General features: G+C 42.2%; 1 protein-coding gene across 3 annotated transcripts in view; it reads right to left on the bottom strand.

The window, feature by feature from the left end:
- Samd4a (sterile alpha motif domain containing 4A) overlaps positions 1–13610 on the bottom strand; it is a 230224-nt gene that overhangs the window by 92491 nt on the left and 124123 nt on the right. For all 3 annotated transcript variants that reach the window (XM_048362550.1, XM_048362552.1, XM_048362551.1), the window contains exon 3: positions 3714–4232. In XM_048362550.1, the coding sequence (XP_048218507.1) occupies positions 3714–4232 (519 nt within the window). The remainder of the gene's footprint in view (positions 1–3713; positions 4233–13610) is intronic.

Raw genomic sequence — 13610 nt, 5'->3', positions numbered from 1 at the left:
TATACTTCCCATGGACTCAAACAGTGTTAGGCACACAGTAGGTAGACAGCAGTGTCAGGGGTGGCAGTTAAATAATTTGGACTCTAAACAGGGAGGAAACAAGTAAGGGACTTAGCTGAAGGTCAGGAAAAATAAACTGGAATAAACCAAGGTTGAAAATGAAAATAAACTATAAGAGAAAATGATGTAACTTGTGGGTAGAGGCAGGAGAGGATAAAATGAGGGGAGAATCCAGGGAGGGGTGACACTGACCAAAAAGCATTGTATTCATAATCTGATTTATGGAATTGTAACCCCTTTGTCCAATTACTCAATAATAACAATAATTAAAAATAAACTACAGAAATTACGCAGAAGGAAAAAACAGTAAGAAGGTGGCTTTCATTAATGTGGTTGATAATTTGAAAATGTGTAGACTAATTGATTTCAGTTCTTATAATTATGTTTTGCATAGCTCTTCTTTTCTGTTTTGACAGAGGTAAGAAATGTAGCTCTTCAGTGCAGTATGAGCCACAGAGCCAACCCAGTTTCTATTATAGTGACATGTCCAAAAGTCACTCTGTATTCAAGGTTCCACAGACTACTGATGGGCCCCTACTTGGGATATGGCTGGACTTAACCATTTTTAATTTTTTTTCTACTTTAAGTATTCAATCAATGGCATAAGATTTTCAATACACTATTATAAATAGGCTTTGTGTTAGATGATTTTTCTCCCAACCTAGGCTAATATATATGCTCTGAGCATGTTTAAGATAGGCAAGGCAAAGCTATGATGTTGCACAGGCTAGGTGTACTGAATGCAATTTGGAGTTATCCTATTTTCTGCTTAGGACAGGTTTACTGGGGCATCATTCCACTGTAAGTCAAAGAGCACCTGTCCTCTCCACAGGCCTCAGCTCAGGGGAAGGTGCCATTAATCAGACTGAGAACTTAACAAGAGAGCGCAATCTGGGTATCACTTCTCTTACCATCTTTTCCAATTTCCTTCTACTTACTCATCTGGCAAGCGCCTACTGTGTGCTTATTTTTGCTGCTCTGGCTAGGGCTGGGCATTTATATTTTTATATCTTATATGTTTATCTTAGTACAACACTCAAAGATGGGAATCATGGGTGTTCCCATTTTACAATGGGAGGTTTTGTTCTGAGAAGTTAGTTAACTTAATCAAGTTGTAGTTAGTGGGCTGGGGATATGGCCTAGTGGCAAGAGTGCCTGCCTCATTTACATGAGGCCCTGGGTTCGATTCCCCAGCACCACATATACAGAAAATGGCCAGAAGTGGCGCTGTGGCTCAAGTGGCAGAGTGCTAGCCTTGAGCAAAAAGAAGCCAGGGACAGTGCTCAGGCCCTGAGTCAAAGCCCCAGGACTGGCCAAAAAATAAAAAATAAAAAAAAATGTAGTTAGCAAATTGCACGTTTAGGATTTAGACCTTGGAGGGTATTGACACTAATATCTCTGTTCTTTCGATTTTTTTTTCAGGCTGCCTCTGTTCTGTGTATATTTGAGACAGGCACAAGTCAACAAATGACCCAAAGGTTTGCAGTTCTGATGAACAAATCCACCATAGATCATGAAGAGCAGTAGAACATGACTATAAGTAACAGTGTGACAAAGAGACATTACTGAAACCTTGCAGAGGGCAGATCTAAGCTGTTTCACCTTTTTGCTGATTTTGTTTGCTTTTATTTTTTGAGGAAGGGTTTAACAATGTAGCTCACGCTGGCCTCCAACTTGTTCTGTAGCCCAGGAGGGCCTTGAACTCATGATTTTCCTACTTCATCCTCCAAAGTACTGGGATGACAGAGCTGGATGCTCTTTAAAAAGAGGTCCAACTCCTGTTTTTCCAGGGTTGTGTAAGTTAGTCATCTGGTCAAACCTCTAAATCTGTCGCAATTCAAGTATTAACACGGGGGTTCTAAGATTGAGAAAGTCAAGGTAGCCATCCCTGAACTTCATTCCCTGCTCTGGACTGGGTAGTCATGCTGATAAATGTATATCTGTTGACTACAACCTGATGGCCATCTTAAATGTAAGGGCCGTGTAATGACCCAACCCAGAGTGTACCAAACAACAGATGGCAATGTATACTGACCAATTTCAGGATAAATGATATAAAATGATAAAATGTAAAAATGCAAAAGACCAAGTTTTGAGAAAGCAGACTGCTTAGAACTTGCATCTCTCCCAGTTACTAAAGAGGTTTGTAACGATAACAAAATTCCTTGGCTGACCCAAGAAATTTGAGCCAGGAAACTAACCCCAGACATTATTCCCTGTGCTATCAGGTGGAGGCTAGAGAAAATGCTCCTTGCTTCATCACAACTCTGCCATCAGACACCATCTGCCATCACCCTCTTACATAATAAAGCAATAGTGCAATAACCACCTAAATCCTCAAATAGTCCAGTTATTTGTATCTATACAGAGAAAAGAATTTTTAAATCCTCATAACAATATCAGTGCAGTTCTCCTTAGGATTTCCTTGGTTATTTTAAAAAGGTACTAATTCAATTAGTGTAGTTAATCCAACATTCTTACGTTCTTGGAAAACCCACTTAGAGGTCATGTAGCCAAAAGACTCAAGTGGAGATAAAAATCCAAGAAGGCATCCCTGCTCATTTTTAATTGTCTTGTCTCATATTTTTTGTTTGTTTGTGGCACAGGGAATGAAACCCAGGATCTGATGCATGCTACACAAACATACTACCAAGAAGCAACATCCCTGACGTCTCCTCCTACCTGCTAAGTGGAGATACCTGCAGGCTGACAAGTCCATCAGGTCTAACTGCAAAACCTTTCCTCTGAGACAGTCACCTCAGCTGGAACACCATCTTCACAGATTCACATACAGCAGCCACAGGGAGTACAGATGGATGGTGCACTGCTTTGATACAGGCATGAATGGTAGGTTGGTCACTTTGCTGATATAAGCTGGGATCCAGGATCCCAGAGGACTCCTGGCCACTTCCAAGTGGCTTGCTATGAGCATGGCACTTGGCTTTAGTGATCAAAGAGCAGAGGAGGAAGTGTCTTCTACTCCCCTCCCTCAAAGCAGTTCCTGGACCATGTTTCCTAAAAGGTTAGACTGAGCCAAAGGAAGCCCACTGCATCCATACCAGGTCCCAGCACAGAAAAGCATTCTCCATCAGCAAACCTACCCTCCCTGGTCAGGAGCAACAACTGGAGGTTCAACCAGGAAATATGAGGGGAGGGGGCATTCCAGGGTGAAATCTTTAAAAAGAAAACATAAGGAAAGAAAAATGTTTTTTAAGGAAAAAAGCCAAAAAAAAAAATGCCCATGAGGCTGGCTGATTAACCATGTTAGAATCAGGTTTAGAGAATCACACAGTAACTCAGTGTCTTGGCAAATCCCAAAACCCCAGGGCGAAAGACATGTGGGACTGAAAGGCATTTTTGTTTGTGGAAACAGGATGTTTCCTTCTTTCACCATTTCTCTTCTCTCCCTCTCTTTTCTTATTTATTTGTTCTTGGTCTATCTGGAACCCAAATTTGGATCATCCATCACTTTGACTTGTCCAATGTTTGCATCTTTTCAAAGACCAACCAATAAGCCTTTTCCCACAGTGAATTCCCATCAGCCCTTCTCTCCCAGGGTTCCAAGGTGCTCAGAGCAGACATTGTCAGCAAGACATGCCACACACAGCAAGTCACCAAACCAGACCACGTTAGAGAGTTTCCAGGGGACTTACTTGTACTTGTGCTGGTTCCAATTGTATTGATTGTGGTGGGGACGGATGAGGAGGAGTAGAGGGGCACGTGACCATTCTCACACCCCAGGCTTTTGTCCTGCCAGCTGGAGGCATTGATGCAAATCCCAGAATCCCGAGAGTTCTGCCACCCGTTGAGCTTGTCATCGGTGTTCTGTCTTTGGTGATAGTAGTGCGTCTGTCCATAATCCACAGAGTCCGAACGGCCACGGTTCTGGCTGCCAAAGCTGGTAGATGTGCGGTCCTCCAAGTGATTCAGCCACATGGCCAGAGCACTGCGGTCTTCCAGCGATGTGGCTGGGTGGATCAAAGCATAGGACAGCAGCTGCCTGCTCTCCTCAATATGCTGGTTGTGTTCAATTGAGTGAGCCAGGATTTGGGGCAGCAGTTTCATATACTCTACTTTTGCGTCAAGGTTTCCTGGCTTCAGCAAAGGCAGGTGAGTTAACAGGAGGGAAATCACTTTATCCTTGGATTCCTGTTGCCATTGGTTAATGATTCCTGAAAAAGAAAACACACAGGTCAAATGAGCAAATACATTCACCAGGACACTAAACAGCACACTCTAGATTCAGAGAAGTCTGTGGATTTGAGTCCCAGTCTAAGAACCCTGGCTAAATTTTCTCAAAACAGATAATCGCTTAACCAACCACAGGTTTGAAAACCTGTATCCTGTTCCTTTATCCAGGAACTTCAATGAAGCATAGATCAAAAAACCCTTAGATGTTTGGAGGCTCAAGTTAATTTCCATTCACAACTCTAAAGGTGCTGCTTTAGTCTAACCAAATAGAATTTACAGTCCTGTTTCCCTTAGAAAACTCTAGACTCGGAAGTGGTGCTGTGGCTCAAGTGGTTGAGCAGTACCTTGAACTAAGAGCTCAGAGACAGCACCCAGGAACAGAGTTCAACACCCATGACCAACCAAAAAACAAATAAACTAACTTTAGACTCAGCTGGAAGCTGGTATTTCATGCCTGTAATCCTAGCAGCTTAGGAGGCTGAGATCTGGGTATCGAGGTTCAGAGCTAGCACGGGCAGGAAAATCCATGAGGCTATTATCTGCAATTAACCAGCAAAAAGCTGGAAGGTGTGGTTGAGTGAAAAAGCACCAATCTTGAGTGAAAAAATTAGGGGTCAGAGCCTAGGCCCCAAGTTCAAGCCCCAGTACACACACTCTCACTCTTTCTCTCTCTCTCTCTCTCACACACACACACAAAAGACACACACACATACACACACACACACAGAGAAGCAATAGGGAAAAGTGACTTAAATCCTGGCAAAGGAATCAGTGTGAAATTGGAGAAACTTCTCACACGGAGAAGTATGTCAGGAAGAAATGGGGTCCCCCTTGTTAGGTTTTTAAAGTAGGTAGCTGGTAAAGGAGAACGCCACGCGGTATTCAGGCAGGAGAGAAAGTTTATTACCGAACTGCTGGCCTGTGGCCAAGATGATCCATGGTGGGAGAGAAGGGAGAGAGAGAGAGCGACCCCCCACCCAGCCCTGCTTTATTTAGGGCAGGGGAAAGGGGTGTGGCCAGGTGGATTAGGAGGTGACCTCAGGGAAAGGGGAGGTAACTGCCTCCAGGTCTGCAGGTTACCCAAGTAACCGGGTGGAGACTTAATGAGGTGGGGGCATCTGCATGTAGCCCTCAGGGAGAGGACCTAACACCCCTCAGTGAAGTGAGCCTGGAGATGTAAATAGCTGACTTAGTAAAACAATTGTGGATCCAGAGCTAGAATGAACAACGTGGCTCCAGATCACATCAGGCTGTTTTTCTTATGTAAAGTACAGTTTGCTTTCATAATAGAAAAAATACACATAATATCAACTGTTTTAGGTGTACAGTGCAGTGTTGGGACGAGCCTTCACAGGATCTACATCCATCTCCAAAACGAACCCATTTTCTCAAACTGAAACTGTCCCCATCAAACAGTAACTCTCATTCCCCATTCTCCCCAGTTCCTGGTGGGCCAACATCCCATTCTCTGCCACCATGAACCCGATTATGGAATCATATAGTATTTACCTTTTTAGCTGCTTTATTGCAGTGAGCATAATGTCCTAAAGGTTTCTCAAGGTAAACCAATATGAAGATCAGTTTATTTATTTATTTATTTTTATTTATTTATTTTTTTTGGCCAGTCCTGGGCCTTGGACTCAGGGCCTGAGCACTGTCCCTGGCTTCTTCCCGCTCAAGGCTAGCACTCTGCCACTTGAGCCACAGCGCCGCTTCTGGCCGTTTTCTGTATATGTGGTGCTGGGGAATCGAACCTAGGGCCTCGTGTATCCGAGGCAGGCACTCTTGCCACTAGGCTATATCCCCAGCCCCAGTTTATTTATTTTTCAAGTTAATTAAAAACATTTTTTGTTGTTGTTCAGGCTAGTGTTCTACCACCTGAGCCATAGCTTTTTGATGGTTATGTGAGATAAAGCATCTCACAGACTTTCCTGCCTGGGCTGACTTTGAACCATGATCCTCAGATCTCAATAGGATGATAGGTTGAGTCACTGGCACACAGCTCTGAAGATCTTAACACCTCACAAGGATCCATCTGTCCCTTCCACTCAACACTAACCACACACTTTGCTTTGCATGCCCTTTGAAAAGGGTCTTATTTTGGAAGCTGATGGTTATGCAAAGGGCCGAGCAGTCAGGCTGGCTTTCATGTAGCATCTACAGCAATACTAGAGAGGCCACTTTAGACCACAAGAAGGAATACTTTCAAAATATCTCTGCTGTAAGTTTAGGTCTGGATAGTCCTCCAAAATCACATGTGGCAAGGGGCATACTTCTCAGGTTGGTACTATGGGGAAATAGCAAAAACCTTTATGAGATAGGACTTAGTGAGAAATTTTCTGGTCACTAGAGGTATACTCTTTAAAAAATTTTTTTTCATTTTAAGTAGTTGTACAAAGGGATTTCAATTCAGTAAGTCAGATTATGTGGAGGCATACTCTTGAAAATAGTGGAAATAGCACAACTTCCACTTCCTCTCATTTTGCTTCTCATTCACCATTTGCTCTCTCCATAATATTCTGCCTCACTACAGAACCCAACAACAACCAATCATGCACTGGCACCTCCAAAATGAGGAGCCAAAATAAACCTTTCCTCTTTTAAAATGGACTATCTCAGGTTATCTTGTTACAGTAGTAAAAGCTGACTAACACATCAGCAAGGATGGCATGGTGTTTAATGAAGGAGCATGCCCTTTGGGGTAAAGCAAAACTAGATATGAATCTCAGAACTGTCACTTATTTGTGGTAGAACTTTTTTGTGAGCTACTTAAATAAGTTTCATGAGACAAAGTATCCCAAGGATCAATTAAGTACTTAATGGTGGGAACAATTACTTCTTTACTTCTCTTTCTTCTGTATTAGTCAGGCCCACCTAGAGTGATGTAAGGCATTTTGTATAAAAAGATTTGAAAATAGAATAGCAATTCCACAGATGACCCAGGGAAAGTAATTTTCAAAATATCAATGACTTGGGAAAGATAAGAGTTAAAAAAAGGTCAAAGAAAATGGAACCACTGAGCTTATAACACTATAAAGAGATGTTTGGCTCTCTTCAAATAGGGGTTTTCCTGGAGAGATGTCAGAATCAACTGGGTGAAGTAGAAATCACCAAATGGAAACGGGAGACGAAGATATGATATGGAGAAGAACTGGGCTGCCAGAATGATCAGAGATTTGGAGAAATCACCATGGAAGATTCTAGAATCTCCATAGGGGCAGGGGAGTGTATCCTACATACTTGAATTAGATGATATGGATCAGCACAGTTCAGTAATCACGTATGAAATTTGAAACATTTTAGTAGCCATATTAGAGTAAAAAGAATAAATTTTATTTTAATAATCTGTTTAACTCAATGTATCAACATTTTATCATTCAAGATGTACCAACATAAGACTATTAAGGTGCTATTTCACTTCCTCATGGTTTGCATCAGTCTTTGGGACCTAGAGTGTACTTCATCACTGGCAGTGCACCTCAACTTGGTTGCCCACGTTTGCACTGCTTGGAAGCCACGTGTGGCTGGTGGCTAGTAAGCTGGTCAGCACAGATGGGAAAGGAGGCCAGAAGGCACAGATGACCCCAGGAAGTCCCTCCCAGCTCCCTACTCTATATTTAGCTAATTACCATCAGACATAAGGCAGCACTCGTGCATTTGAGTAGGTATAGTCACCCGGTAAGGTTGCTCTGGGAGATGAAGAAAACACCAACACTACATTTGTTTTAAGTGACAAATATGCTTAAGATGAAGATCAAATCTATTCAGTAAGCCAAGGCTCTAAACAACTACATCCTTAACTATGCTATGTACATTTAAATATAAAAATTGGGAATAATCTCTAATAAAAATGCATGAGGAATGAACATTGCTAAGAAACTAACCAGATTTTGGTAAGGTCATTGCCCTGTTTGGATGATCTACCCTTCTACAAAAGGTCAACTCAAAAAAAATTATGAACAAAACCAAAACATAACTAAGACTCAAGAGTGCAAGCTAAGCATGTAATCTCTATGAAACTGTTCTCTGCCAGGGACTAAGATTCAGAGGAGGAACAAGCATAGCAAAAAGGAAGGGAGATGAGAAGCTACTGGCCCTCGTCTCTCCCTTCCTCGGTTGAAATGGCTCCATCCAAGGGACTGGCATGGCCTGGTGCAGTCAGGAGGACAATTACAGCTCTTGTGTACTACCACTGGGAACATGAACATAATGTTGTCCTCTGAGGCTCACCACACCCAGAAGGTGACACCATGGCAGCCACTATTCCAGTTGCTACTGACAACAATACTTGATGTTTTCTATGTTCCATACATTTTTCCAAGCCCTGTGCACTAAATTACTCATTTAATCTCCCCAAGAGGCTGGTGAGGTCGGTCCTGTAACTAACCTTATTTTGCAGATGGGGACACAGAGGCACAGATGGAGCAGATTAGTTGCCCCAGGTCTCCTGGCTAGTGAGGTGGCAGAATAAAAATAAACTGGCAAGTTAGCTTAAAATACATAATGACCATCATACTAGAATGGCATGTATAACTATTATAGCTAAAAAAGATAGAAGAATGATGTAGTTCTAAATATAACAATATATTAAGAAATACACGGCTCAGCAGAGAAGTTGGCCAGCCATGGGAAAATGTAGAAAAAGGAGCCACAGAGATGGTACTTTTTGTGCTTTTAAAATAGCTCAAATAAATGAAAAAAAAATTAATGGTAAAATATGCTCACAATTTGATGCTCTTCCCTTTGAAAGGCAGAGCCTAGTTCCCTTCCTTTTGAGTACAAGTTGGGTTCAGTGAGTCACTCCTGGCCAATGGAAATGTGGAAAGGGCAATGTGTACCCTTCAAGGATCAGATTATGAAAGTGCTATGACTTTGTTCTGCTTTGCTCTCGGCTTGGACCTCTTGCTCAAGAGGAAGCCAGTGGCCCTAGTAAGAGAACCCCTCAGAAATCCAATGGGGAGGGCTGGGGATATGGCCTAGTGGCAAGAGTGCTTGCCTCATATACATGTCCCCTGGGTTCAATTCACCAGCACCACATATATAGAAAACGGCCAGAAGGGGCGCTGTGGCTCAAGTGGCACAGTGCTAGCCTTGAGCAAAAAGAAGCCAGGGACAGTGCTCAGGCCCTGAGTCCAAGCCCCAGGACTGGCCAAAAAAAAAAAAAGAAATCCAATGGGGAGGTCCTTCTCCTGAGGTATGGAACCCTTCTGCTTCTCACCAAGACCGACATGGGCCTGCCTCTTAGTGGCAGATCTCTAGCCCAGGGAAGCACCGGGTGGCTGCAGTGACAGAAAACATTCTGAAGAACCCTGAGCCAGAAGCACACATTGCCTGATCCACAGCAACTGCATGTGATGACCTGTTTATTGTTTTAAGCTGCTAAGTTTTGAGGCATTGGTTATGTGGCTAAAGATAAATATACTGCTCAAGTGCCTCTCTTAGGAATTAGGAGGTTTAGCCATTTGGCCTTGAGTACTTCAGTCCTTCTGCTAGCCATTCCCATCTTGAGATAGACTCAGGAAACTTACCTGTTGTCACTAAACATCCACCTCACTTTCCCTTGTCTGCCTTGTCCTGATTATCTGCTCACTCTGTGAGTTCACTCTCTAGATGACTTCAGGGAGGGAACGAACTGATCCCAGAGATGAGGTATATCCAGATGCAGTTGTGGTGATTTTTCAGGGCAACTTAATAAATGGCTTCTGATTATGATTTGGCTTCCTGTGGAGGCCTGCCTACAGGGAGACAGTGTGCTGATTATACAGACTTTTGAGTATGTCTGGTCTCTCTGATGATGGCTTCTTGTGACAAATTAACAACCCAGCATTACAGGGTCTACCTGCTTTCTAGTTTGTGGAAAGCAGTCCCTTGGAATGAGCAGGGCTTGGACCAGTGTGAGCATCTCTCTACCTTTAAACAAACACCAGAATGTTCCCAGTCCATGGGAACTGGGGTCACACTGGCTAGGCCCTTCTAGCTCTACATGGGCCTTTCTCTATTGTACCCATACCACCCTCCAGGCACCAGGAGATGTTTGCTGTGATTTGTACTGAACAAATCTTCCTTCTTGAGGAGGAATCAGTAACCTTTCTCAAATAATGGATGCTTGCGATCATTGATGTCTCTGCCATTACATAGTATCACTCTTGGAAGAAAACAGCATGGAAAACTCAATTCCTCAAACTCCAAAGCTCACCTCTACTAGATCCTGTGAACATATTCTCTAATATTTTTCTGAGAAAGGCAAAGAGATATAAGTGTTTGTGGATACGTAATGTGGGCACGTGACAATGATTTATAATTTATAAACCAGTGACATAGGAATTGTAAAAGAAAAGTTAAAAGAGCTATAATTAAAGAACATGAGGATTAGAGAACTGTCCCAATCACTCCTGGAGTGTCAAAGAATGCATTTAAATACCAAGTCTCTGGCATTATTACTACACAATGGTATGTCAATGTTTAAGGGCTCCAGTTGTTAGTAAATTACACTTAAATTGCTATTTTATTATACCCTCGTTTTCAGTTTAATAACATTTACCATAAAAGGGTTTCTCACAAGTGCATTTAGGCAATTTGTTCATGCGAGAAATGGCTGTGAATTAAGTACAGACACACAAGTACTGGCTAAGTAAACATGCTCCAAGACAGGAATACTGGTGGGTCTTAAGTGGTTAAATACTACTTGGAAGATTTTGTATTACAAATTCAATCCTGGATACATCAGACACCAGACACTTCTAAATTTAGTTCAACTCTGAACAACTCAAACGGATGATAACATCACATAACAAGCATTTGGTAGGGATGCAACCTGACACAGGGCATCCAAAAACTCAGGGAGAAAAATGGCAAATGGTAGGATTCTTGTGGTGGCATCTGCTTTTGGGCTTTGTCTCTTCTATGGTACCCTTTGGTCTTCTCATAATTGGGGTAGAGCCCCAACTATGTGAATTCATCCCCGCATTTGTAATGAGAGACCCAGGCAGTCTAGAATTATGGAACCCCTTGGTCTAATGTAGTGCTCTGAATAGATACAAAGACTCTCTCCCTACTTTCAGGGAGTAGGACTGCTTCCAGGATGGTCCTCATTGGACTTTGCCTCCTGGTATTCACACCTTGAGTATTCTCCTCACCTACTATGATAGCAGCTTTATGTGATCAACAATGAGATGGAGGTATTCTGATAGTAGGTCATAAAAGGCAGTCAGTTCTCTCTTGCTTTCTTGGTTCACTTGTTATAGGAAAAGCCAGCCATTCCAATGAGATGCTTAAGTATGTCAGGGATGCTTAAACATGCTCATGTGGGGAGAAGCTGGGACTCCTGCTAGCAGCCCCAACCAACTTAGCAGCCATGTGTCTGAGCAACCTGGGAAGTGACTTCTGTAGCTCTCATCAATATTATGTCTACAACCTTGGATGAGATCTTGAACTTGAACTAACCAATGAGGCTATCTCCAATTCCTAGGATATACGTGTTACATTATACTAGTAAAGCTGGGGGTAATCTGTTACAATAATCAACTGATACAAGGAGCTCCATGTTACTTGGTCAGAAAAAAGAATCACTTAAAATGTTTCTGCCCCTTAAAATCATCAGAAAAGGCAGGACTCTATGTAGGACCTACAGACATTCCTCTTAGAGCAAGAAGGTCATCGGGTGCTGGTCATTCATAAGAGACAGAAAGGGCTACTTCACTCTCAAAGGACCTAGAAGGATCAGATCTGAGGATCAAAGTTCAAAGCCAACCCAGGCAGGTCATCTCTCTCCCTCTTACTTCAGTCCACCATGGCTTCCTTGACCATGTCAGAAACATTTTCCTCAGAATCATGCTACTTAATTGTCCCTTATGCCTGGGACACTTTTTCTCTGGCCCACATTTTGCACCTCTCAACTCTACTTGGCTCTAAGGTCACTTTTCTAATGACCTTCTCTGTCAACACCATGTTAAATTGTCCACCTCACCCTATACTTCCTAATCCCTAGCTCTGCTTTATTTTATACAGAGCACCTAGATCATATGACTTGCTGTATATTACAACTACTTTCTGCCTTTCTTCACTAGAATGTAAGCTCCATGGGGGTTATGATGGTGTCTTCATCTTCCCATACATGAACATTTCCTTAGTAATCATATTTGAATGGATTTATGAGATTGGCCCCCTGGCATTTCATTTGATAATATTTTATAGACCTTAAGATTACTTTCCTTCCTTCCTGCCTTTCTTTTTTTCTTTTTTTGCTGGTCCTGGGGCTCGAACTCAGGGCCTGGCTGCTGTCCCTAAACCTCTTTATGCTCAAAGCTAGTACTCTACCACTTAAGCAGTGCCACTTCCAGCAGACCTTTGGATTTCTTACTCAAAATGTTAGTTAGGGGCTGGGAATGTGGCTTAGCGGTGGAGTGCTTGCCTATCACGCACAAAGCCCTGGGTTTGATTCCTCAGTACCATATAAACAGAAAAAGCCAAAAGTGGTGCTGTGGCTCAAGAGATAGAATGCTAGCCTTGAGCAAAAAAGAAGCCAAGGACAGTGCTTACGCCCTGAGTCCAAGCCCCAGGACTGGCAAAAAAAAAAAAAAAAAAGTTAGCTAGTTCCTAGACATTTTGTTAAGTAAAGACTGATAGACTGGCTGTCCTACAAACAATGGTAGGTGATGTTACATAAAATCTGTTTAGTCACCTCTTTCTCATCTGACATTGCTGAATTGGTTACTTTCAGCTTTCAACTCTAATAAAAATGGGAAGGTAATGTAAAAGAAAACAAAATAGCTCAATTTTCAATGTCTACTACATTCTCCTTCTCAATATCTGTTCAAGATGGTAATTCCGTGAGAGAATACAAGTGTAATTGGTACTTTCCCTGAATATAACTGACACCAATTAATCTTCATGAAAAAGGATCTGAAAGACCAAGACAGCAGAATTAAATGTATTTATTTCCAACTCTTTGAAAACATCTGTTGGAGAGTGAGTGTTGTGTTAAGACTGTTTTATGTTTGAATTTTTGTTTGATACTAAGAGATTACATTTTGAGAAAAACCTCTTAGGAATGGATCTCCTAAGACACAAATAAATTAGAGATGAAAACAATTGTTACCTTACTCTTGACAAACACATGTATCTGTCCATAAGCCACATTTGGCTAGTGTTTTATACCAGAAACTTGTCAGAGGAGAGGCTGTGAGTGTTCTGAAACTACAAACTTCCCCTTGCTCATCTTCGTCCTCACATTCCCAGTTTACCACACTGTCAACTCCCTGAACACAACAAAATGATGCTCCTATAGCCTGAAAAATGATGAGAAACCCCGAGGCTGACCTTGGAGAAGAGAAAAGCATGCTACGCAGAACTACCCTTAG

Source organism: Perognathus longimembris, chromosome 14, assembly GCF_023159225.1.
Source record: "Perognathus longimembris pacificus isolate PPM17 chromosome 14, ASM2315922v1, whole genome shotgun sequence".
Taxonomy (NCBI): Eukaryota; Metazoa; Chordata; class Mammalia; order Rodentia; family Heteromyidae; genus Perognathus; species Perognathus longimembris.
This window is presented reverse-complemented; position numbering and strand designations above follow the sequence as displayed.